We start from the raw sequence: 26,832 nt of genomic DNA, 5'->3' as shown, positions 1-26,832 counted from the left end.
GTTGTCCTACAAGACCGGATGTGTGGAATAATGATTCTCTTGCATGATAAAGCAATACAGGAATGTGCATTCGCATCTCTTGCATCCCATCTTGATTGTTCCTGAGTTGGGGGAGCAATAGCAGGAGTGCTAGAAGATAAGGCATCAGGAGGAGTACCCCCTGCCGAGGGACCAGCAGTAGAGGCAACCACTGTAGCATTGGCTGGCCTCAGATCACAACCCCAGAAACAATATTCCACAAATGCTTTGCAACAAGAATATGTTTCATGAGATAAGACCACATCGGATAGTTGGTGCCATCCAACTTATCATCTTCATGAAGAATGCCAAATAGATCTTGATTGTTGCGAGCCATTGCAAATGGGATACCCTGAAAAAGACCTGAAAACCCAAAAGCCTCAAGGCTATCACTGCAAAGAGCTGGCTGTCCAAAAATGACAGCAAATATCTGCAAATTTCCAACCCAAATCAAAGGGCAAATGCAGATTTGACCCAAATGTGATTGTGTCAGGCAATGTTCACTACAAAAACAGCAAATCTAGCAAAAGCCCCAATTTAATGAGGGCAGATAGGCCAAAAAGAGGGCAAATGCAGAAAAGCCCCAAATTTTGCTGAGATTTTTGCAAATGTGACCCAATGTATGAGAATCTGACTCAATGTCCTGTAGAAAAGACTCAATGTCCTGCAAATGTGACTCAATGTTCTCCAATCTGACCCAAAGTATTGCAATCAAATAAGAAATTGCAGATCAAATCCCAAAAAATAGCCTCAAGGCTTGCAACTGCAAAATTAGGACTTGCTGTCCACAAATTGACTGCAAAAGTGCACCTGTCCCAAAGTATAGACCTCAAGATGTAGGCTTTCCAAACTGCTGAAATGACTTGAGAAGATTTCAAATAGTAGAAGGAAGATAAGGATAGCAAAAGCCCTCAAAAGCCCCAATTTTTGAGAATATACTACAAATGATTTCACACGTGCCAAACCTGTACGGGAATCCCAGGACAAGTACCACTGTATGGAGCAGATTCAATGTACAGCACAAGTACAACGTACGGAGATTGTACGGATCATGTACAGAGTAGGTATTGTGTACGGAGGCTGTACGGAGCATATGTACGAAACGTACGACGAAGGTACGGGTTAGATGTACGATGTACGGAACAATACTGAATTCAATGTACATCTGTACGGAACATGTGTGAAGCAAATACTGTGTACGAAACAGGTGCGTTGTATGGAAGCTGTACGACAACAGTACTGAACAATTACGAGACACTGTACAGAACAAGTACCACACTGTATGGTGTACGGAATAGTACGGAGCAGGTACGCCTGTTGTACGAAATCACAGTACGTTTGCTGTACGGTGGTGCAAGCACGTACGGAAGCAAGCTGTGAGTACGGTCGTCTGTACAATCGTACGGACTGTACGGATGAAGGAGCGCTGGTACAAATCCGGGGGGTAGAAGATGAGTCAACCGTTGCTCTGATACCACTATAGGATCGTTGAATGAAAGAGTGAGTGTAAGGTACAAAGAGTCGAAAGAAACAGTCATCACATCAATCTTGAGTAGTGTGTAAAAACAAAGTACATAGTACTTGTACCTAGACCTAGGACTAAGTGTCCTAGGTGTCACATAGGACTAAGTGTCCTATGTGGCATAAAAGGCACACCTCTCTCTCTCTCTCTCTCTCTCTCTCCCCATGAGGAGACCGCGCCTCCCACCGCAGCGCGAGACAGCTCGACAAACGCAGATACGAGACATTTTCGCAGCCCACCAGAGAGCCATCACTGTACCAGGCTTCGATTTCGTCCCAACGCCTAGATAGATAGATTGATTGATATGATTATGATTATGATTATGATTCTATTAGCATAGACTAGTACTCAGCAAGGGTCCTAGCGTACCCTTTGCTTCAGCCCACTAAGGCTTGTATGAGTTCGTTTTTCTGTGCACTTTGTCCCATAGGCCCATGAGGTCTCCCGTGGACGTTAATATATCTTTCTTTCTTTCTTTCTGTCTTTCTCTCTCTCTCTCTCTCTCTTTGGAGGGGGGGCAAATTTTACTATTGCAAAGGAAAATTGAGTGGTAATGGAATTGGATCACAAGGAAAGATGAGATGAAGAGGGCCTTTATAGATTCTAGTTTTCTTTGAGATTCATCAATTATGCATGTTGAGTTAAAGTATTTAAGGGGTGACTGATTGATGTTTGACGAAACATAGGCATGGTCATAGCATTTTCCTTGTCACCACTCCTATATCAATGGCATGAAATTTTGGTGTTCTCAAAAACTGAAAAATGCTTGGGATAGCCTTCATCACGAAGCAATGTCTAATGAAAAATATGTGAGACCTTACTTCTCTTGAAGGGATTAGTTAATAGGTTAAGCAAGAGCACAAGCTGTGAGAGTATAGAGTTTAGCTTTGGGAAGTTTGAAATTACACAAGATCTGGAGTACTGTGTTTAATATTCTACATCTGGTTCATGTTATAGGAAGATAATCTTGCTTAGTCAATTTCTTGGATAACCTTTGTATGTATCTTCACATCTGGAACATATTATACAGAAACCAAAATGTTGGGAATCGAGATGTTATGTAGCTCGATCTTGTGTAGGTCATCTTTCGTGCTTGTGCTGATTTATTTACAAATACTCTATATGTCTCTTCAATTTGAAAGTAGATAATTACCATACTTTAAGCAACCGGACGTCGGAAATCAAGTTGTTTGTCTTTCTGATTGTCCAAAAGCTCAATCTTCAAAATTTCTGTGTTTTGAATGTGAAGGTTATCTTTCGCGACTTCAAGAGCTCAAATGTTCTATTGGACAATGAATTCAAGCCTAAGCTTTCAGACTTTGGACTCGCAAGGCAAGGACCAGAGATAGGAGCCAGCCATGTTTCAACAGCGGTATGTCTTGGAAAGCTTCATGTCTATCTAGCACTCCCATTTATATAAGTAGGTTCTTTAATTGAGCAAAGGGATATAATACATAGTAGCGTGGAAAGCCAAGGAAGCAAAATATGACGTTGAACTTTTATGATATTGTGAATAGCAATAACTTACCAAAATTATGAACACAATCATTATCATTCCTCAAATGTTACTGCTCTCTTTTCATTCTATATGTTCTTATGCACAATTGATTCATAGGAGCGTTCTAGACTTCTTAATCGAGTCCTCCACACAAGCTACCCATGGTGTTTATGGATCCGTTTGCACTTTTGGTACCAGGGTATATGGAGCCTGTACATGCACTTGGTGCACTAGCTCTAAGCACTTGATTCTAGGACATTTTGCTCCTTTGCTATTTTGTACTAGATTAGCACTTTAGCACTCAACAAGGATCTTAGCGAGCCCATTGTTTCCGCCCACTGTGGTTTGTATGAGTTACCTCTATTTTGCACTTTGTCTCATAGGCCGGAGAGGCCTCCCGAAGACGTTAATCAATCTTTCTTTCTTTCTTTCTCTCTTGCTCTCTCTCTCCACTGGGAGACACCCCAATGGCAAATGCTCAAGCCTTATTTGCCAAGATGGGAGTCAACCTAACGTGCAAGGCAACTTGGAGAGTAGGGAAGACGGAGATACCAACAAGACCCTTAGTGCTGAAACTCCGGACTGCAATAGATAGGTCCAACCTCATGAGCATGCAAGCATCCTTGAAGGGGACCAAAATCTACTTGGATGATGACCTCACCCTTCTACAATAGGAACATAGAAGGAAGGCATGACATGGGTAATGACAGCAAGGGAAGCAGGGAAATGGGCTGCCTACAGGGATGGCAAAGTGATTATCCAGGAAAGAGCTGACAGAGGGGATAAGGGAGAAGGGGAACTATGACGGTGTCAAATCTGGGAGGGGAGTGCACAAAACAAGCTGAGTATGGCTGTATGGAATTGTAATGGTACCCTTTGGTCCGACCCAGGTGGCTTCTCGAAGATATACACTAACAGAGACATCATCTTCTGGACTGAGACACATGAGATCCGAGAGAGAGAGCTGCCCACCTTGATAGGATACACATGGGAGTCATCTCATAGGAGAGAACTGAGGAGAGATAGTGGAGTGCGAGGCTCTGGAGGTGTAGCTGTCCTTTTCAAGACACACTTGAGACCACTCATATCTGTGGTACGAAGAGAGGAGCATGCACGTCATATGTGGATACGAGTCCAGCTGCTAGATGCTCAACCGATCTTCATTGCAGTATGCTAGTTCCCTCTAGACACGTCATCATATGCTCATGATGTCACTATAGAGGGTCACAGTCCTTATGAAACGATACATGATGATATCATAGAGTTCTCCAGACAGGGAGACACCCTCCTTCTGGGGGATTTCAATGCAAGGACAAGGGATAGGCAAGTGGGATTATTTGACTTCACATATGAGAGAGACCCCCACATGATGCCAGAGTTAGATGCAGCAAAGATTGGGATTCGGAGACATTGTGCAGATACCTCACATGTGACAACATACGGCCAACACCTGCTTGAGCTGGGAGCTGTTCACGATCTCATCATCTACAATGGCCTTCCGAGATGGCCATCATCTGCGGGATTCACATGTTTCCCACATGGAGGCGGGACTAGCACAGTGGACTACCTAATGGGCCCATTGGCTTTTGTCTCACAGATGCATGACCTCACTGTAACCCCCCACCCCCCCCCCCCTCGGAGCCAACCACTCATATCTGGCCTTCGGTATTCTTGCTACTATGCGAGTCACACAAGGAGAGTTCCTACTGTAGCCTGTACCCAAATCCACTTTGAATGTGCCCTTGATCCAGTGTATGTCAGTCACTTAGCCAGAGAGCTTCCGGCCTTACCGGAGGGTGATTTAGACCTCGCCCATGCTTCAACCACTCTCGTCATAGTGGTACAGGAGGATGCTGCCACCAGATCCTTTCATACGACCCGATCTACACGGGTACGAGATGAGAAGATGCCTCAAAACCCCTGGTTTGATGATGAGTGCAGAGAGATGCGAGCCCACCTCACACAGGAGCGAGCCTTGGGTCAGTTGACGTCATATGAGGCACAATAGATCTTTCAATGGTTGACACGCTGCAAGAGACGAGCCTTCCTCACACACAGGATGGATGCGATCATGAGATCATTTCGAGGAGACCCAACCACTGGATGGGGACTTCTTTCGGAGGGGAAGCCACCCATCCCCATTACTGATCCAGGAGTATGGCACACCTATGCATGCTCCGTATATGACGTCTCGAGGCAGACACCGCCAGACATGTCCTCTATGCCCAAGCCCACTACTTGCCATCTATTCACTACGTAGAATGTGTGGGCTGCACTTCGCCGGCTTTACAACCGGAAAGCACAGAATCATGAGGGCCTACAGACTGAGCATTTCGCACATGGGCAAGAGGTTCTAGCCCTGATTCTTGCACAGATGTTTAACCTTGCAGTTTGTCACGGCTTCCCATCAGCATGGAGCACCAACACTATCATACCGATACACAAAGTAGGAGACCTCATGGACAGTGGGAACTATCGTGCCCTCATGATTGACCACACATTGGTCAAGATATATGGATCGGTACTAGAGAGGGAGATCAACAGTCATACAGAGGCACAGGGACAGCGAGCACTAGGGTAGGTAAGATTCAGGAGGCAACACTCTACTCTAGACCTCTGAGGGCTGTCATTGAGGAGGCGAAGTCCAGACATCAGAAAGTCTACACATGTTTCGTAGACTTTCGAAAGGCTTTCGTCACTGTCCCACAATCCCGTATGATCAGGATACTACAGGAGATACAAATTCTAGAGACGTTGATTTGGGGTGTGATGAGCTTATATGAGTCAGTCAGAGGTAGGGTCCGTGCTCCAGGTGGTCTATCGCTCTGAGGGTTGTCATTGAGGAGGCGAGATCCAGACATCAGAAAGTCCACACATGTTTCGTAGACTTTCGAAAGGCTTTCGTCACTGTCCCACAATCCCGTATGATCAGGAGACTACAGGAGATACAGATTCCAGAGATGTTGATCTGGGGTGTGATGAGCTTATATGAGTCAATCAGAGGTAGGGTCCGTGCTCCAGGCGGTCTATCGGCGGATTGTAATTGAGTCGAGAGAACAATTGGGGTGAAGCAGGGCTTCCCTCTCTCACCGACTCTCTTTGGACTCTACATCGATGAGATCATGTTGAGATATCGAGCTCCACTCGTGATATGCCAGGGTGACCGTTGTGCATTTATGTCACCGACTTGTTAGCTACAGATGTGGCTAGTACATCGCCCATGAATAATAGCTGGATGACAGCTATCTTTATGTACTCTAGTTAGTGGCTCAGTTAGTATGCCACCTAGGTTAGCTGAGTTTGGTTTGAGACCCACATATAGGGTTCACCTATTCCTTTTGTACTTAGAGAGAGTTCTTTTGGCTTTCACAACTAAGAAGAGGAAAACTGTTTTCAGCCTCCACCTTTGTGTGTATTCCCCCATTGTGTATGTGAGAAAGCTGCAAGTGAGACTCCTTACTTCTCTTCCACTCTCTTCACATGGTATCAGAGCTCGGTTCGTGATAAGGAGGTTAAGAAAGCAAACCAAGTTCGCGGTGTCTTGGTAAGAGGATCAGTGTTGCTTTCCTTTTTTGAGTATCTCTGCAGTTAGCACAACCGGAAAGTGCAAGAGTGCATTGTCTCAGATTGAGACGCCCTTCGCGGTGTGGCGAGAGGCCATTTCAAGACCCATTTTGGTGGCAGAAGTTTTTCGCAGGTACTCAGAAAAGTGCCCTGTTTTTTGCTGTGCGACCACTGTTCCGCAGGTCGGTGAAAAGTTGCCGCAGAAATTGCATCGTATGCCTATGCGTAGAGATATTGGAAGTGACAGAATCATTCTTATTGCCTATTGATGCAAAATCGTCACTAGGAAGTGACTGTGTAGTCAAATACCACTTTCATCAGTTTTGCAGATTTGTCCTTGTGAGGCAGAACAAGTTCCAAGCATGGAAGTTTAGAATGACGAATTTCCTTAAGGGAAAAGGCTTTTGGGAGTTGATTACTAGAGCTGAACAAGAACCAGTTATTCCTAATGTTTTCAATTAACAGGAGTTGTAGGCATTTAAAGGCTGGCATGAGAGAGCCAGAAAAGTTATGTACTGGCTGTCTATCAGTATTCCAGATTCTATGATTGTACATATTCAGGATGCAGACACGCCGAAGGAGGCGTGGGATACTTTGACAAAAATATATAGCACAAATACGCAAGCCAGGAAAATGTAGCTCAAGCAGGAGTTGCATAATATGCAGAGAGAAAATATGAGGATCAATGACTACCACATGAAGGTGAAGAAGATTGCAGATGCACTTGCTTCTATTGGGTCGCCAGTTGAAGGTGATTTAGTTTCTATGACCTTGAATGGTCTAGGAAAGGATTATGCACAATTCCGTACATCCATTGCTGTCTGTGAGAATTTTTTTGATTTTGAGGAGTTGATTGCTCTTCTAATTTTTGAAGAGTAGAGAAATGGTGGTGCATCTTCTTCAGGAGGAACTTCAAAAGAAACTGTCTTCTACTTCAATGCTGGCAGAGGCAGAGGCAGAGCAAGCCGTGGCAGATTTCAGAATATGCAGCAAATTCAAGAAAATCAGTCCTATGGAGGAGGACGTGGTAACTTTAGAGGCAGGGGAAGCCAAAGAGGTCGTGGTGGATGGCAGAGAGGCCAAAATGCAAACAACAATGTTAAATGCTACTATTGTGGTAAAATGGATCATATGGCTAAAGACTGCTATAAAAAGCAGAATAACATCATGACTAGAAAATTGCAGCAAGGCAATTATGCATCCTCTAGTAGACAGGGTGATGACAGAAATGAGCATTTGTTTATGGTGCAGCACATGACCAATTCTGTGACAAGTGTAAAAGAAAGCAATGATGTGTGGTATGTTGACTCAAGTGCATCAAACCACATGACAGGTCATGCAGAATGGATGTATGATGTAAGGAAAATGGAAAGACCAGGATTTGTGGAGACTGGTGATGATACTGCACATCCTATTGTGCAGATTGGTAAAATTCCTTGGTCTATGCAGGATGGAAAAAAGAAATATCTGTCTGATGTATTTCATATCCTGAATATCACCAAGAACCTGGTTTCTGTTGGTCAAATGGTTGAGCAAGGCTTGCAGGTCAGATTTAATCCTCATGGATACTTTGTTGAGAATATGAAAAATAAAGGTCGCTTGATAGCAAAAGGGAAGGAGGAGGACAGGATGTTTACCTTGGATGCAGACATGCCTGAATTGAGTGCAGCAATGTTTGCACATGGGACCGGTATACTTACAGATATTGATATCTGGTATAAACGCATTGGTCATGTTAATATATAGCGACTTAAATTAATGCAGGCCCAAAATATTGTTGCAGGATTGCCTAAGTTCAAGGTTGCAGAAATGCATAAGGTATGTGAAGCCTGTCAATTTGAAAATAGGCAAGGAAACCATTTAATGTACAACGACTTAAATTAATGCAGGTCCAAAATATTGTTGCAGGATTGCTTAAGTTCAAGGTTGTAGAAATGCATAAGGTATGTGAAGCCTGTCAATTTGGAAAACAGGCAAGGAAACCATTTCCTAGACATGTTCAAGAGAGTAAGAGGCCATTGGAATTAATCCACTCTGATGTGTGGACTACTAAAGCTGCATCTATTGGAGGCTGTCATTATTTTGTCACTTTTATTGATAACTACAGCAAAAAAGTTTGGGTGTATTTTATGAAAAAGAAAAGTGAAGTGTTTGGACATTTCAAAGCTTTTAAAGCTATGGTTGAGAAAGAAACTGGCCTACAAATAAAATGCCTAAGGTCAGATGGAGGGGGAGAGTACCTCTCAAATGAGTTTACAAGGTTCCTACACAAGCATGGCATAAAGCAGCAATATTCATGCAGTCATACCCTACAGCAAAATGGACTTGCAGAAAGGAAAAATAGGCATATTGGAGAGGTATCTCGTGCCATGCTCAACGAAAAAGACCTGTCAGATTATTATTAGGCTGAAGCAGTTACTACAGCAATCTACATAATGAACAGGACTTCCACTGTAGTAATACATGGCATGACACCAGAGGAGAGGTATACTGGTAAGAAATTAGATATTTCTCATTTGAAAGTTTTTTGTTGCATTGCCTATGTTCATGTGCCAGATGAGTTGAGATTTAAGTTGAATCCAAAAGTTGAGAAGTGCATCTTTATTGGTTATTCTCTGCAGCAAGAAGGGTATAGATGCTATAACCCTTCTACTCGTAAGTTTACAGTAAGCAGAGATGTTGTTTTTTATGAGATGAGCAGCTGGTATAAACCAGTAAATGTGATTGATGATGTAGATGCACAAAATGGTAATGTTGCACAGAATTCACAGCAGCAATCACAAAATATTAGTGGACTTGTAGTGTCCTCTAGCAGCGGTTCACATACTTCGCCATGGACAGGCAGATTGAGATTAGGAGGATCTCCTCAAAGCAATGCAGATAGTGGTATGCAAGTATCACAAAAAGGAAAAGAGAAAGTAGATCAGCCCATGTTTGATGTGAATGCAGGTCACTCTTATGTGGATGGTGAATCCAGTGGCTCTGAACAGAGCCTTGATGATGAGTTGGGTATTCCTTTTGTTGCTACACCTGGAGTAAGGAAGACAAGGGATGTTTTGAGAGCACCTGGTAGTAAGCCTATTTTGCGTAAGTCTACCAGAGCTAGGTATCCTGTGGATAGGCTGAAATATGATGGATTTACAGCCATTCACTATGCCTATATGGTCAAAGTGATACATGAACCATAACCCATTTCTTTTAAGCAAGCCATGGGAAAAGAAAAATTGGAGAAAGCCATGGATGAAGAAATGGATGCCTTGGAAGCAAATGCTACATGGGAATTGGTGCCTTTGCCTAAAGACAAGAATGCAATTGGCTGCAAGTGGGTTTATAAGGTGAAGCACAATGTAGATGGTTCTGTGAATAGATACAAGGCAAGATTAGTTGTCAAGGGGTATGCGCAGACATATGGCATTGATTATGAAGAAACATTCAGTCCGGTTGCAAGGATGGCAACCGTAAGAGCAGCCATTGCTATGGTTGCATCAAAGGGATGGTCTTTACATCAGATGGATGTAAAGAATGCTTTCTTACATGGTGATTTGCAAGAAGAGGTCTATATGAAGCAGCCACGAGGTTATGCTCATACTGTTCATCCTGAGTTTGTTTGCAGGTTGAAGAAAGCCTTGTATGGCTTGAAGCAAGCACCCAGAGCATGGTCTGACAAGATAGGACAAGGCAAATTTCTCACTTTATGTGAGAAAAACAGAGAAAGGCATTATGCTGCTTGTCATTTATGTTGATGATTTGATCATCACAGGTGATAGTCATGAAGATATCCTTCATGTGAAAATGCTATTGAAGCAGAAGTTGGAGATGAAGGATTTGGGAGAGCTGCATTACTTCTTGGACATTGAGGTGATTAGATCCACAAGTGGGATATGGCTCTTGCAGAGGCAATATGGATTAGACATGCTGTCTAAATATGGGATGACAGGCTGTAAGCCTATTTCAGTCTATTCCTACTACTAGAGCTGGCAGTGGTATGACCAATATAGATGGTGTATACATCCCATAAGGGGTTAGGTGGTCGAGGCATTGGGTGAAAGGGCTGAGAGAGGGTTGACCTATGGGAAAAGGGGATGAGAGAGAGCTGAACTGAGAGGGTAACGGCTGAGGGCTGACTCGTGAGAGGGCTAGATTGAGAGAGGACTGACTCCTGAGAGGGCCAAATTGAGAGAGGGCAAGGTTGAAGGCTGAGGGCTGAGTATGTGCAAAGAGAGCTCACAGGGCAGCAAGCTGAGAGAGGGGGCTGAGTATGTGGGCTGAGAGAGGGCAGGCTGCAGGCTACTGCCTGCAGTAGTGAGCTAAGGCTGAGAGATGGGTAGGGCCGAGTCTTGATACTGGGAATGGGCTGAGAAAGAAAGAAAGTTATATTAACATCTTCAGGAGGCCTCACGGGCCTATGAGACAAAGTACAATCAGCAGAATAGCTCATACAAGCCGCCATGGGCTGAAGCAAAGGGCTCGCTAAGGCCCTTGCTGAGTGCTAAGCTAAACGAGTAGTCTCAAAAACTTAGAAGCACACTCTCAGAGCTCTCAGAAGACTCCAGTAGACAGTGCGAAAGCTACGAGGACATATCCAAGAGTCATGGTATCTCTCCGATAAGAAGCAAAGATGTCACATATGTGTTGCTGTCGAGTTGTCTCCTGTCATGGTGGGGGTCATGGTCTCCGGGACATGTGTATCCAATGGGCAGCATCAAGGGTGACACCTTGGGTCGATCTGTGTCCTCTAAGTAAATCAACGATGGACTGAACCTCTATCGTGCGTGCTCTAGTCCTCCTCTGTGGCTCCCTATCCTCTGCTCTGTGTCATCTCTGCCCACTGATCGAAGCTGTCCTCATGTCGGCTATCTCCTCATCCTCTACTCCAATGTGTCTTGGAGCTGACTCAAAGGCATAAAAATCATCGACGTGTCTCTATGTGCAATCAGTGTCCCGTGGTGCTATCTCCTCCTATTGTCTAATCTGGTGTAGCAGAGTCTCCTTGAGCCGTCGCATCTCCTTGAGGCCAATACACACCTGATCATGGGAATGGATCAATCAGGAGAGTGGTCCAAATCCGCACCCCTCTTGGTAGAAGCAGTGGTAGCGTCCTCGGATCTCATAATGAGCTGAGCAGATAGATAGAAAGTGCTCCTCTGTCTCCACTACTGCCAACGTGCATAACCTGCAAATCCGCTACTCTTTAGGTGTGCCTGCAAGCCTCCTTGCCTCGATCCTCAACTGGTGTGACGAGACTCGCTTCTATCCTATGGCAATCCTAGGCGCATGGGTAACTCGCATGTCCTCCAGGTACTAGGGCGTGATGATCAATCCGTCATCTGATACCCTCAAGAGGTGATCTCGGTAAAACTTGAACTTGGTAGGAAACTCTTGGTCCCCTTTCTAAGTATGTGGTGTATATAGCTGGTGTAAATCCAACCATATGATACTGTTGATCTCATCTCGTGGTATTTGGAGGGATGGGGAGTCTAGACTATACTGAAAGGGGGAGAGACGGTCTATCTGAATGCCCTGGGATCGAAACCATTTGGAGATACGAGTATACCAGGCGGTGCTGCTCCGTTCTCAACTAGTCATCTGGATAACTCTAGTGCGAGCCTCGGTAATCTCCATCGGGGTAAGGCCCACACCTTGTGCAAATATGTCACTGTCTGGAAGATTGCATCAATCTGCAGTGGTGACATGGTGAACTTAGCCTGTATGATCTGGTTAGGAACTGACGGCTTACTCCTAATCATCCTGGATCCCATAACGACTTGTAGTCTCTCAAATCTCCGCCACTCAGCTGCCGGTAGGTCACAGCCCCAAAAGGGTGTTGCGTACATGGTTGTTGGTCTCACTAGTGTATCAAAAAGCCACCCCTTCGTTGGGGATCCTAGAAGTACTTGTCAATGTAGAGCCCAAAGACAAAAGAGTGGGCATCCTTGCTTCACCCCAATCGTACTCTCAACCCAGTCTGACAAACCTCTAGGTGCGCTTACCCTCCCTCTAACAAATCCATATAGGCTCATCATGCCCCAAATCATATCCTCTAGTATCTGCATCTCCTAAAGCCTCTGTATCAAACGGGCTCGTGGGACTGTGTCAAAAGCCTTTTGAAAGTCTACGAAGCAAAGTTAAAAATGTGATCTAGGGTGGAGTGTTGTTGCCTGAAACCTACCTGCCCCAGTGCTCGCTGCCCATGTGCCTCAGTATAGGAATTGATCTCTCGCTCTAACACTAATCCGCATATCTTAGCAGTGTATGGCGTGTCATGAATGTGCAGTAGTTTCTTGTATCCATTGGGTCTCCTGCTTTGTGTATCGGCACAATGATGGTGGTGCTCCAAGCAGAAGGGAATTCACGACATACCACATGATTAAACATATGTGCTAGGATCGGAGCCAGGATCTCATGCCCATGTGCAAAGTATTGCTTCCTCAACCTCTCATGGTCCATGGCTTTCTAGTTATGGAGCCGGCGTAACACAGCCCGTACATTATGTGCTATGAACAAGGAGGACGTGATGGGTAAGGAAGACAAGTCCGGTGGTGTCTGCATTGGGACATCATATAGCGAGGTCGCATGTGTGCCAAACCCCTGAATCAATGATAGGAATGGGTGACTTAACCTCAGAGAGGAGCCCCCGTGCAAAGGTGGATCTCTCCCTCAAAAAGACCTAATCACCTCATCCATCCGATGTGAGAGAAAAGCTTGCCTCTTTCGGCGAGTCACTCGACGTAGTATCCGTTGTGCCTTAGTCCTCGTAAGATGCCCCAGGGTCTGCTCCTGTATGACATTATATCAGCTCTCGGCACTCATTATCAAACCATGGATTCTGGGGCATCTTCCTTGCTGGGAACCGCGAAGTATATCGGAATGTGGAGAAGGATCTAACTGCAGCATTTTGAACCACTGATACTAGAGTGTATGAGGCATGGGCGAGGTTTGCATAGTCCCCAAGAGAGTCTGGTAGCTCACGAGATAGGTGACTCATGTATACTTTGTCAAGGGCATGGTCAAAAGGTACCTGGAATTGATTGGAGGCTGGTGGACCTTGCCTCCAATCAATTCCTAAATGGTGCATTGCCCTATCAGCTAGATTTAGATTTAGATGCTCGTTTGGGAGAGACTAAAATGAAATCGTTTAGACTTCACAAGCAATTGTAGCTTGAATGAAGAGATTTGGACTACTTTTTGATTAGCCTTCTCCTTTAGTGCTAGCCTTCGTTATGGCTGAGTTTGCCCTTCACCTCTAGAGTGCCAACAGAAACTCAGTACGAAGACTTTGTATAAATGGATGCTCAAGTATGTGTGGGTGTGTGGATTTGTATGTGTGAGAGCATACTTTTATACTATGGTCTACACCCATTGTTGGGCGCTGATGATGTCAGTGGGGATGTCATAGTAGCTAGTCCCTGCTATGCATGATGGAGTTTATGGTTTTCAATCTTATGAGTGACTCTCGTGAGATTGAAACTGCACTATGTTGTGTTTTTAGAGGATGAGTTTGCGAATGTTCCTGGATTCATCTAGGTATATGGTGGACCTTGCCTAATGGTCAACGTGGGGACCGAGACGCTGAAAGTCATATAGGAATGTTCAGTACCTAGTGGGGTGGTGGGTACAGTGAGATCATGTATATGTGACATAAAAGAAGGGGATCCCAAAAGGTAATCCACTATACTCGATCCTCCTCCATTTGGGACGCGGGTAAGCCCCCCTAACAACGGCCATCTAGAAAGACTATTGTATATAATAAGATTATGGAATGCGCCCATATCCAATAGATGTTGGCGTACGCAATGACATTTGGTGCATCATCTGAGCATCTCACAATTCCAAGCTCTATCGGATCTACTTGCGACACTCTGAGGTGATCAGCCTCGAAGTCAAGTAGGCTCACTTGTCTACCCCCCGTATGCACATTGAAGTCACCCAAAAGTAGGATTTCCCCTTGTCTAGAGAACTCCAGGATATCAAATATCGTCTCATACGGGCTATAACCCTCTGTGGCAACCTCATGTGCGTACGATGATGTATATGGAGGGAAGTAGCATACTCCAAGGAAAATTGGGCATGCCCTAGGTGGCTGAATCCGTACCCACATGTGTTGTGCTTATTTCTCTTTCCTAGTGTTGGATCTAAGGCCATGGGTTATGACATAGGGGAATTTATGAGGGCTCTACAGTGTGTCATGACAAATATATATGGCCTCAAATGTGACCCGAAGAGGACTGCCACCCCTCTTGACCCTCAACTCCCCGCACCTTTGACAGCGGGGAAAGGTGGGGGAGTCCCTTTCCCACTCAAAAAATGGATCCCACCTACTCGCCATTTACTAAGTGGGAAAGGAGTTCTCCACTTCTCCTTCTTCCTGCCTCAAACACTCACCTCCCCTACAGGACCTTTTGCCCGCCACTACCACTTCTTAACTTACCTCTCACATCTGCTCTACCAAGCACCGACCCCTTCCCTTTGCGTCCCTTGCCTCCCCCTTCATTTTCCTACCTAAAACACCTCCCCAACCAGACGTCTACTTCCCTCTACCACCTCTTACCTTACCTCATTAGCATTCCATCCACAACCAATCTCCCCAACCCCTATTTCATCCGTGTGAGGTCGACGCGAAAACAACATTATCAACGTTTTCTTGTGGTTAGGATACTTAATACAATGAACTTAATTCTTTTGTTTTTCTTTTCCTCAACCCATAAAGGCGACCTTTGGACTTAGTGCACCGACCGATCTAAAACAATTGGCATTTCCATGAAATCAATGTGAAAATGGCCTTAATAACATTTGTAAGCCCTTGGGATGACAAATTTCATAAGGGAATAGTTTAACCCCTTGTTCATGTCTTTTAAATGGTTTTGTTTTTAGAAACTCTAATGATTTTGCCACCTCTTCTTCTTTTTCTTCTTCTTCTTCTTCTTCTAAAACCATGAGATTAGCTAGACAACAAATCATTCATTTCCTCAAGATTCTAAAAAAAAGTCTCCTTTTTTACCTTGACTATACTTATGCCGATGTATCTCCTCGTCTCTTTCCTATGGGCTGATTCCCACATATACCCTGTCACAATGGGCAGTCCCCTCTATGAAAGATCACATCTTTGTTAGTATATGTTTTAGAAAAACCCCCGGGATCAGACCAAAGGGTTCCATTGCAATTCCATACAGCCATTTGGATTCGGTTTTGCACTCTTGTCTCAAGGCCCCGACACCGTCATGTGCTGTCCATTTCACCTTCCTTCTCCTCTTCTCTTTCTACTCTATCTGCTCTGTCACGAATGATAACTTTACCGTCTCTGTATGCAGCCCATTTCCCTTCCTGTCGTACTGCCATTACTTTCACCATTCCCTCCCTTCGATGTTCCTCTGTGGCAACCTCATGTGCGTACGATGATGTATCTGTTAGATATCAATGCTTCACTCTCGTGTAACTATGCGGGAACCAGCTAACTCTACTTGTAAGCCCCCCATATGAGAAGAAGGCATTTGAGTAGCTCGGTTATCCGGTAGGTCCTGGTTTGGACACCAGATGGGGGCCATGTGTGGCCTGATGGCTGGACGGCTTTAGATAGAGTTGGCACGCCGCCAACTAGGCTACATGCAAGTGTGGGAAGGCATCCCATGATTGACCGCATTGAGGGTAGACGGAGCATTTTTCGGGACAGCCCACTCTTGGGTTGTGGGGCCCGTTTGAAGCCCCAGATGATACCGGATGGCTCTGGGCCGAACAGACAACATAGGTTAGTTGCTCTATTTTGCACCACGGTTCTATCATGTGGTCGGTGGCCGGCCGTTTTGGGCGGATTGGGTCGGTCACCCAATTGGGTCTAACCGACTACGACTGGTGGCTATATAAGAGCAAGCCCGTGAAGCCCATTTCATCACTGGCTACAGCAACCCTGATTCCTTAGCATCCAGCCTCCGTCCTCTACTGTTTCCAGCACGCCATCGAAGCTTCTCTTACAGGAGCGCACGGCTGGGAGGCAGCGCCATCTATTGTATCAGTTTTACAGTAATCAAATTTTTTATTCTCCATACTATCTGCTTTTCTCTCTTGCATACGAGATCCTGTTATCTGTTGAGCTCAGACGTTGTAACTTTTTCTTACATGGTATCAGATCCTAGACTCTAGCAAGAAGATTTGGTAGTGTGTTTCTGTTTGCGAGCAAATTGTGAGAGATGGCCCAGCCCGCAAGACTGCGAATCCCACCGTTCGGCGAAAGCGGAAAGTTTGACAGCACTAACTATTCACTCTAGAAGTTCAAGATGAAGACCATCCTAAGCGCATACGAGCTTTGGGGTACTGCTACTGGGGTGGACCTGAAGCCGGTTGCGAGACGGAATCCAGCCAATACAGCACAATAGATAGTACCAACTGCGGATGAGATTCTCGCGTGGACAAGAAGAAATGCAGATGCGATGTGTTCTATTATCTGCAATGTAAGTGATTCTGTCATGGCGTTAATTCAACATGTCACCACAGTGGAGGAGGCATGGACGGTCTTGAAAAATCAGTATGAGACCACGAATCAGACGCGGATTCAAAATCTGGAGACTCAACTCGCGAACGAGAAATTGTCTGAGTCTGAAACGGTAGAGAAGTTCATCACCAGGGTGAAGAATTTGCGCGATCAGATGACTACAATTGGCATCACCATCACCAGCGAGAATCTAGCACGAAGGTGCATACGGATTCTCCCACCAAAGTACGACGGTCTTGTTACGGCACTGAATACGCAGAACAGAAATCCGCCTCTCAACTTTGAGGATTTCAGCGCAATGCTTCTGGAGGAGGAGATGCATCAAAAGACGAGGACTGGAGAAGATTCGGCTTTCTCGGCTGGATCAAAGTAAGGTAAGAGTAAGGACTCTGGTAACCCATCTTCTTTTGATGATAAAAAGAGAAAGAAGAAGATTAAATGCTTCTATTGCAACAAGGCAGGGCACAAGTAAAATGAGTGCCGAAAGAAGATTGCAGATGAGAAGAACGGAGTAAAGAAAGAGTCCAGCAACAGCGCGCAGGCAGTACCAGTAGAGCTGTTCGTAGCAATTGAGGAGATATGCACGGAGGCAGTTCATGTACCTGCGGAAGAACCGTGGATTATTGACAGTGGTGCATCACGTCACATGACCAATCGTAAGGATTGGTATACCTCTCTACATCCGGTCGGGAATGACATCTTGGTAGCAGTCGGCAATGATGCAAAATGTCTGTAAAAGGAAAAGATACGATTGCTCTCAAGTCAGGTGGAGTTGTAAAACAGTTGTCCAATGTTCTTTATGTGCTAAATATCAAGAGAAACTTGTTGTCCGTTTCTTCGATCACGGATCGGGACCTCATTCAATTCGATAAGAATGGTATACAGATTTTGAATCTTCAAGAGAAGGTCGTTGGTAAAGGTACACGGCGCAACAACATCTACGAACTCTCAGCTTTCAGTGCTCGAGCCGATGTGAAGAACACTAAGCTGTGGCATGAGAGGTTTGGTCATCTAAACCTTAGTTCTTTAAAGGAGATGCATAAAAGTGGAATGATTGCAGACCTACCAAAAATTACAGATCTGCCCGATGTATGTGAAGCTTGCATGATGGGCAAGCAGCATCGGTAGCCCTTTCCTAAAGAGGCCAGCAGGGCAAAGGCTCCTCTAGAGCTCGTTCACACGGACCTCTGCGAAAAGATGGAGACGGAAGCTTTGGGTGGTTCCTACTACTTCATGATGCTGATCGACGACTACAGTAGAAGGATATGGATATACTCCCTGAAGACTAAAGATGAGGCTTTTAGTAAGTTCAAAGAATGGCATGTAATGGTCGAGAAAGAAACGGGGAGGAAGGTGAAGAAGTTGAGATCAGACAAAGGTGGAGAGTTCACATCAAGTGAATTCGAAAGTTACTGCAAAAGTCACGAGATCAAAAGGCAGAAACCCCCGCCATGATGAAAGGGAAAGATTTGCCAAAGACTTTCTGGGCTGAAGCATGTAACACGGCAGTTTACATTGTGAATCGTAGCTACACGAAAGCTGTGAACGGGATGATTCCACTGCAGGCCTTTTCTGGTAAGAAACCTTCAGCTGCATATTTCAGAGTTTTTGGATGTGACTGTTTTGTACATGTCCTTGATGCTAACATGACCAAATGGGAATCGAAGAGTCGGAAGTGTATTTTCTTGGGCTACAGTGAAGAGGCGAAGGGTTATCGTCTCTATAATCCTGTTACCAAGAAGGTAATAGTAAGTCGCGTTGTTATCTTCTTAGAACAGCCGCATCAATTGGAGGAGGATGCTTCCTTCCCAGACAACCAGGACCAGGATATCCATCCAGTACAACCACCAACAGCAAACCAAACTCCCCCATCGGTGTTTGGGAGGATTCAAGATAAAGAAGAGAAAGAAGAGCCTGCATGACCACAACGGCAACGGCCATTCCCGAAGTGGGTAAAGCAGCTTTTGGACGGTAGAGAACCTTCAGCCATTGAGGAGAAACCATCCGAACACCGCCGGTCCAAGAGATTAGAGGAGCAAAGAAGGGCGCAAAAACACTTGGTTAACTATGCTTTGATGACAGAGGTGATCCGTGCTGACGAACCCAAGTATCTTGAAGAGGCACAGGGTGATGATAGGTGGGTGGAGGCTATGCAGTCGGAGTATGGCTCCATAATGAAGAATAACACTTAGGACCTTGTGGATCGACTACTAAAACGCAAGGTAATCGGTACCAAGTGGGTGTACAAGACCAAGTACAAGTCCGACGGCACGTTGGATAAGTACAAGGCTCGGCTCGTGGCAAAAGGATTCGCACAGATACATGGTTTTGATTATCAGGATACTTTTGCTCCCACAGCTCAACTAACCACAATTCGCAGTGTTTTGGCTTTAGCAGCCCAGGGAAGTTGGCCCGTGTTTCAGATGGATGTAAAATCCACCTTTCTAAATGGAGATCTCAAGGAGAAGGTATACGTGGAACAACTACCAGGTTTTGTGATCCCTGGTTCAGAAGGTAAAGTCTGTAAACTGAAGAAGGCAAACTGAAGAAGGCACTTTACGGACTGAACCAGATGTCACAAGCGTGGTACCAGCGAATTGATGCCTACTTTATGCAAAACGGGTTCAGGAGGAGCCCATCTGATGCAAATTTTTATATCTTCAGAGAAGGAGGCAGATGTATGATCGTGGTCCTTTATGTGGACGACCTTGTCATAACAGGGAACCATGAAGAGAAGATCTCGCAGACAAAGCATTTGCTAGGAAGAGAGTTTGAAATGACAGACCTCGGATTGATGCATTTCTGTTTGGGGATTGAAGTTTGGCAAGAGCCAAAACAGATCTTCATCTCACAGCTGAAGTATGCTGGAGAGATACTGAAGGCATTTGGCATGGTTGAGTGCAAGACAGTTGGCACCCCTATGGAGGTTGACGTGAAGCTCTCAAACGAGGATTCATCACCACTGGTGGACGAAGCGAAGTACAGAAGGCTTGTGGGCAGCTTGATTTACTTGTGCAACACGCGGCTGGACACACGCGGCTGGACATCAGCTTTGCGACTGGTGTACTAAGCAGGTTTTTCAATAAGCCCCGGGAGAACCATTGGAGGGCAGGGATGCGGATGCTGAAATACATTAAAGGCACACTTGATTATGGCATCACCTATACCAAGGGCAACATCTTGACCGGATTCTATGACTCGGATTGGGCAGGAGACGTGGATAGCAGGAGATCAGTGACAGGTTACTGTCTCTCACTTGGATCTGAAGCTGTGTCATGGGTCAGCAAGAAGCAACCCACAGTTGCTCTTTCTTCTACCGAGGCTCAGTACAAATCAGCATGTTTTGCTTCTTGTGAGGCAGTGTGGTTGAGGAGGATTTTAGGGGACATGTGTGCAGTGCAGAACAAGCCTACGCAGTTATCATGTGACAATCAGAGTTGCATGGCGATTGCAAAGAACCCTGTGTTCCACGCTCGCACAAAACACATTGAGATTCAATATCACTTTGTACGCGAGCTCATCATGGATGGAGAGGTCGACTTAGTGTACTGTCCGACTACAGAGAATGCTGCGGAGACCTTCACGAAGGCTCTTGGAAGAGACTTGCTGGAGAGGCATCTTCATCGACTTGGCATGGGGCCGAAAAAGTAAGTTCACTTGCGGGTGGACATTGAGGGGGGGTGTTAGATATCAATGCTCCACTCTCGTGTAACTACGCGCGTGTAACTACGCGAGAACCAGCTAACTCTACTTCTAAGCCCCCCATATGAGGAGAAGGCATTTGAATAGCTCGATTATCCGGTAGGTCTTGGTTTGGACACCAAATGGGAGCCATGTGTGGCCTGATGGCTGGACGGCTTCAGATAGAGTTGGCACACCGCCAACTAGGCTACATGCAAGTGTGGGAAGGCATCCCATGACTGACCGCACTGAGGGTAGACGGAGCATTTCCCGGGACAGTCCACTCTCGGGTTGCGGGGCCCGTTTGAAACTCCAGATGATCTCGGATGGCTCTGGGCCGAACGAACACCATAGGTGAGTTGCTCTATTTTGCGCCACAGTTCTATCGTGTGGTCGGTGGCCTATTTCGGGACTGACCCCCAGTCGGCCGTTTTGGGCGGACTGGGTCGGTCACCCAATTGGGTCTAACCGACTACGACTGATGGCTATATAAGAGCAAGCCTGTGAAGCCCATTTCATCACTGGCTACAGCAATCCTGATTCCTTAGCATCCAGCCTCCGTCCTCCACTATTTCCAGCACGCCATTGAAGCTTCTCTCACAGGAGCGCACGGCTGGGAGGCAGCACCATCTATTGTATCAGTTTTACAGTATTTTTGATTCTCCATACTATCTGCTTTTCTCTCTTGCATACAAGATCCTGTTATCTTTTGGGCACAGATGTTGTATTGTTTTCTTACAGTATCTGGAGGGAAGTAGCATACTGCAAGGAAAATTGGGCGTGCCCCAGGTGGCTGAATCCGTACCCACATGTGCTGTGCATGTTTCTCTTTCCACATGACAGACATATATGGCCTCAAATGTGACCCCAAGAGGACTGCCGCCCCTCATGACCCTCGTATGCCGTTGTATCTCCTCGTCTCTTTCCTATGGGCTGATTCCCACATGTACCCTGTCACAATGGACAGTACCCTCTCCGGGCTCTCATGGGTCTCTGTGTAAAAGGTCACATCTCTGTTAATATATGTTTCGGGAAAAACCCCTGGGATCAGACCAAAGGGTTCCATTGCAACATACAGCCATTCGGATTTGGTCTTGCACTCGTCTCAAGGCCCCGACACCGTCATGTGCTGTCCATTTCACCTTCCTTCTCTTCTCTTTCTACTCTATCTGCTTTGTCACAGATGTTAACTTTACCGTCTTTGTATGCAGCCCATTTCCCTTCCTGTCGTGCTGCCATTACTTTCACCATTCCCTCCCTTCGATGTTCCTGCTGCAGGAGAGTGAGATCATCATCCAAGAAGGTTCTGGTGCCCTTTAACGCGGCCCTCATACTCATTAAGGTAGATCTGTCCTCTTTAGTCCGGAATCTCACCACTAATGGTCTTGCTGGTGCATGCACTTTACCTACCCTCCATGCTGCCTCACAAGTGAGATTAACTCCCATCTTGTCGAACAGATTTTTGGTGTCTGCCATAGGAGTACCTCCTACCGGTAAAGCCTCTGACAAGCACATCTAATGATTTGCTGTCCCACCGTTTGTCCTCTTCGAGAGCATCAGATATGATTTCTTTTTTAGGGGCTGATGTACCCTTTTTTACCACATCCTTCCATTCCAACATCTTAGCTTCACCCTTGCTTATTTGTTGCTTGAGTTGCACTTGCTTCCCTTGCATCGTGGCCTGCATAGCTGCAATGTCTTTCCTAAGGTTGGCATTTTCTACTTTGAGCTCTTCCATTGCCTTGCATGTCCCATCCGAGCCCCCCTTCATTTCTTTGATTTGCTGCAATTCATTCTCTAATGGATATACGTTGTCTAGGAGGCTGGTCCTGGCATTTTCCTATTCTCCTTTTTCTTTCTCCCATATCTTCTGAATGAGTGCTATGCAGATTTTGTTGAGGCTGATAAGAACAGTTTCTGCATTCTTATTGGGTGTCCCTGCTGAATAAGCTGTCATGGCATTCTCTACAGCTTGTTTCCCCCATTTGTCCTCAAAACATCCTCTCGTAGGCATTGTGACTATTTCTTGGGAACACTCCTTGTATCAAACTTCCAGAATTGCAAAGAGGATTGGTTTTCACATTTTGGGGCCTGTTTTGATAGCTTGTTCTAATATATCCTTAGTTGAGCAGTTGATGTTGTCCTTCCCCCTGAGAGAGGAGCAAAGAGGCTCCAGCAGTAGCAGAACGTGAGAGCAGTTGCACGGGCGGTGGAATAAACAAATGCCAGGCACGGTGCGATGCGGCAAAGTAAGGGTTTTGTAGAAAAATATATAGCAATAGGGGGGCGCACCTAACCAATCAAAGTGCTCCAGAATGCTTTGAATGGAACCTTACCATAAGGTGCTTACACCAAATCAACCATGGTCTATAATGCCTGGCAGGCTAAGAAGACCTATGCCCTCGTACTCTGGTGCTAGGGGAACCTTCACTTGCTGTGTCCCCTACCACCATGATGCTGCCATCTGCCATGATGGCAGGAGAAGCCACTTCTTTGATTTTCCACTCCATCCAAGGTGTTTTGGACAAAATGTAGGGGGGAATTATTTGTTAAGATACGGGAACAGACGTAGCATGTGGAACAGAGACAGATAACGAGGTTGCATAGTCAAATGGTGCAAGCTAGGAAAGCAGCACACCACATTTCAGAACCTGGTTTTGAAGTTTGAGGAAACGAATCACAATGTCAGAGAGAATCGAAGCAAGGCGAACTATTTGATTACACAGCAGATGAAGATGGCAACAGCTGAAAATGACAACACCCAGGAGGAAGAGAGGTCAACGGTGGGCCATACCCTCAAGACTGTTTCTGTGAGTATTAAGTTGTTTGTCAACGCTGTCAAACTCTCTTAACATTACACACTTTGAGGGCACAAGTTGAGGAGTGTACTAACTAATGTATCGTCCTTTTGATGATAGAAAATTGATTGTATCTTTCTGTACTCCATGTAGCAAAACAGCAAGTAGTTATAGTTTGCTTTCTTTATCTCAAGGTCCTAAGTAGTTTTTGGGCATACTAACTGTGCCTTCTTTCACAATATCTAGTGAGCTTAGGTTAAATCAGGGATGATGTTTGTCCTTAAAACAGATCGATGTAACGCTGGACTCTGGTTTCTTTTTACATGTGATTGAAAAGTCCTCTCCCTGCCCCCCGGCCACACTCTGGCCCCCTGTGCCATGCCTGGGTTCTTATGACAGCTTTTTTACAGGTGGTTGGCACACTTGGTTATGCAGCCCCTGAGTACGTACAGACTGGACATCTGACCTCAAAGAGCGATGTATGGAGTTTTGGGATTGTGCTTCTAGAGATGCTCTCGGGAAGGAGATCTCTCGATCGAAACCGTCCAAAGAGTGAGCAACGGCTGCTAGAGTGGGTCAAACCTTATATTTCAGAAGGCAAAAGATTTCATCTTCTAATGGATCCAAGGTTGGAAAAGCAGTATCCACTAGAGCAGGCCATAAAGCTTGGCTCACTGGCTCAACATTGTCTTGCAAGGAATCCCAAAAGTCGGCCAAAGATGAGTGCCATTGTCGATAGGCTGAAGCAAATAATCGACATGTCCAAGTCCAAAACAGAATCTCCTGAGGCTCTTCTTAAATCTGGATCAACCAACAGCGAGGCAACAGAGACCTTGAGCAAGGACTCAAGAAAAGAGGCAAACAGGGTGCAAAGGATATGTCAGCTGCCTGGGAAGTTCAACAATTCAAAAATTAGAGAAGACAGACCAATGTGGCGTACTTGGATACCAAAACTGGTTAAAGCTTGAAGCTATTTGAGATGCCAATTGATGTTACTTTCTCACATTGTTTATATTCTCTCCGTAGTATGATATAGCCAATCATTAACCCACTTTCAGACATGCTTTTCAAAATATCTGCAGCTTTGACTCCTCCAATCAGCTGAGAATTGAGTACTACTGATGTTCTATGGGACAGTTTGTTGACTACCGTATTTTGGCATGGGAAAGATACTATGCTAAACCCGTTCTCTGAATGAAGATAAGCTTCAGATGCCAACCCCCACCTTTGCAGAGGTTGGGGTTCACATTGACCCTGCATATAGGAACCTCTCCACTCCCTCCGACCCCCCCACGTACACATACACAGAGGCATCGTGACACTCACTTATTTTATTAACCAGTGTCCAAAAAGGAAGGGACAGTTGAAAGCTTGGGAGGATGAGGCAGCTCATGTGATACTTTGAAAGCTATTTATGTAGCAGAACGGAAAAATGGACAAACAAGCTGACTTGCCTGCTTTTCCTTTCTACATCATTGCTTCTGTATTTTCATTGATTGAATTCTCCGCATGTGTACGTACATACGTGCATACATATGTGCGTATATAGATATGTACTAAATATTTGTCTGTAAAGCGCATACATGTTTTTGTGCGTGTGCACGTGCGTACATGTTTGTCTGTCTCTAAGCATGTTGGTCTATGTCTATGTTTGTGCATATATACATATCAGTAAACGTTTGCTTGCATATTTATGCTCATGTGCCCCTAGACACTCCTCTCTCTCTCTTGTACTGTAGGCGCCTGTTTACACACTGCTTGGTTTTTAAAAGAAAAAGAAAATATCTTGTTCTTTTCTCTATGCATGAAGGAGTTTTCCATTTTCTTCTCCCTTTACTAGCTTCTAGTTTTCAATTGAATCATAGGCAATTTTTTCTTATGTAACCTAATCTGATCCTGGTTTTTAAATTAGAGTTCTTCTGGAATCAATATTTCCACTAACGTTCCCTAGTTATGTATCTTTCATATAATAGTCTTCTCTAAAGTATGTTGTGTTTTAGGAGACTTAAAGATCATTGGTTTAATTTTAAAGGTAAAAACTAGGAATACAAATGTTTTAAAATTTCATGAATAGTGAGGAAGCAATCAATTTCATTCCTTATATATGGCGTCAAACGTCCCACTGACCTAGTCTATTGAGTTGCTATTGTGCCTATATAGAGGTGATTATCACCATATGTACATTGATCATTGCACCCAGTAGGAATTTCTTTTCATGGGGCCACCAAGTCTTTAGAAGTCCATGCGACTTATCACATGCAAACTTTGGCTTGGAGGGAACCCACCTTGGCAGAACTTGTGTTTCTTGGGTTGTTTAAGTGTCCTTCACTTTTTTAATTTGACGCAACTTGTATACGTAATAAAATGTTGATGATTACAGCAGGTTTACCTGGGTGTATTTTCTACCCCAGAAGGACCTAGCTTTTATCCGTTTTTCAGAGAATGGTATGCTTTAGTTGAGAAGGAATCCAGATTGTCAGTGAAGACTCTTCGGGCTAACAATGGTGGAGAATTTCGGTGCAATGCTTTTGACAGATTTTGTGTAAAGAAGGGCATCAATAGGGAGCTGGCAAATACACGGACTCCTTATAAAAATCAAGTGGTAGAGAGGAAGAACCCGACCGTAGTGGAGATGGCAAGGACCATGTTACCCTTCCCCGTTACTTTAGGGGAGGTAGTGATGATGGCGATCCATACCTCAACCATTCTCCAATGATTTCCCCCAAAGGTAACTCCTTTTGAGGCAAAGAAGCTAGATGTATCATACTTCCGTGTGTTTGGATGTGATTCCTATAGAAAACTAGAGTCCAAATCCTAGAAGCTCGTCTTTGTGGGATACAACCCTCTTTCAAAAGGTTTCAAGTCATACAACCCTGTGAGGATAGAGGGGTGCGTACATATTATGAGCGGAAACCCTTGAGCGGATTATCTGAGCAACACTCAATGGAGTTATACTTGAATGAATGTTTTTTTATGGAATATCTTTTTTTAAAAACCTCAATCGACAGCTCTCATATTAGCTGCATGCATGTACCAAGGTACAAAGAGCCAAAGACATATACCCTTGGTTTGAATGCTCTCATGATGCAATTGTGTGTATTATATTTGCACATTCATTGTATTTTCTATAAGCCTCAACATGCCAACAAAATTAGGACTAGTGGCATTGTTCACTTTTAAGTAGATATGCTTATTAATACCTCCCCTCAAGCTTGTGAGATTGCCAACAATTATTTGTTTTTAGTCTTTCGAAACTCAATAGAGGGAC

The 26,832-nt window shown here is 44.9% G+C and overlaps 1 protein-coding gene across 1 annotated transcript in view; it reads left to right on the top strand.

Moving 5' to 3' along the window:
• LOC147902573 (serine/threonine-protein kinase PCRK1-like) overlaps positions 1 to 25,271 on the top strand; it is a 34,202-nt gene extending 8,931 nt beyond the window's left edge. Inside the window, exons 3-4 of the mRNA XM_087373616.1 lie at positions 2,790 to 2,912; positions 23,975 to 25,271. Of these exons, the coding sequence (XP_087229742.1) occupies positions 2,790 to 2,912; positions 23,975 to 24,532 (681 nt within the window). The 3' untranslated portion in view covers positions 24,533 to 25,271. The remainder of the gene's footprint in view (positions 1 to 2,789; positions 2,913 to 23,974) is intronic.
• The last annotated feature ends 1,561 nt before the right edge of the window (positions 25,272 to 26,832 follow it).

This window comes from Dipteris shenzhenensis, chromosome 4 (genome assembly GCF_047967505.1).
Source record: "Dipteris shenzhenensis isolate YYH24624 ecotype China chromosome 4, Dip_SZ_1.0, whole genome shotgun sequence".
Classification (NCBI taxonomy): domain Eukaryota; kingdom Viridiplantae; phylum Streptophyta; class Polypodiopsida; order Gleicheniales; family Dipteridaceae; genus Dipteris; species Dipteris shenzhenensis.
Note: the sequence above shows the minus strand (reverse complement) of the source record. Positions and strands in the feature narration are given on the sequence as shown.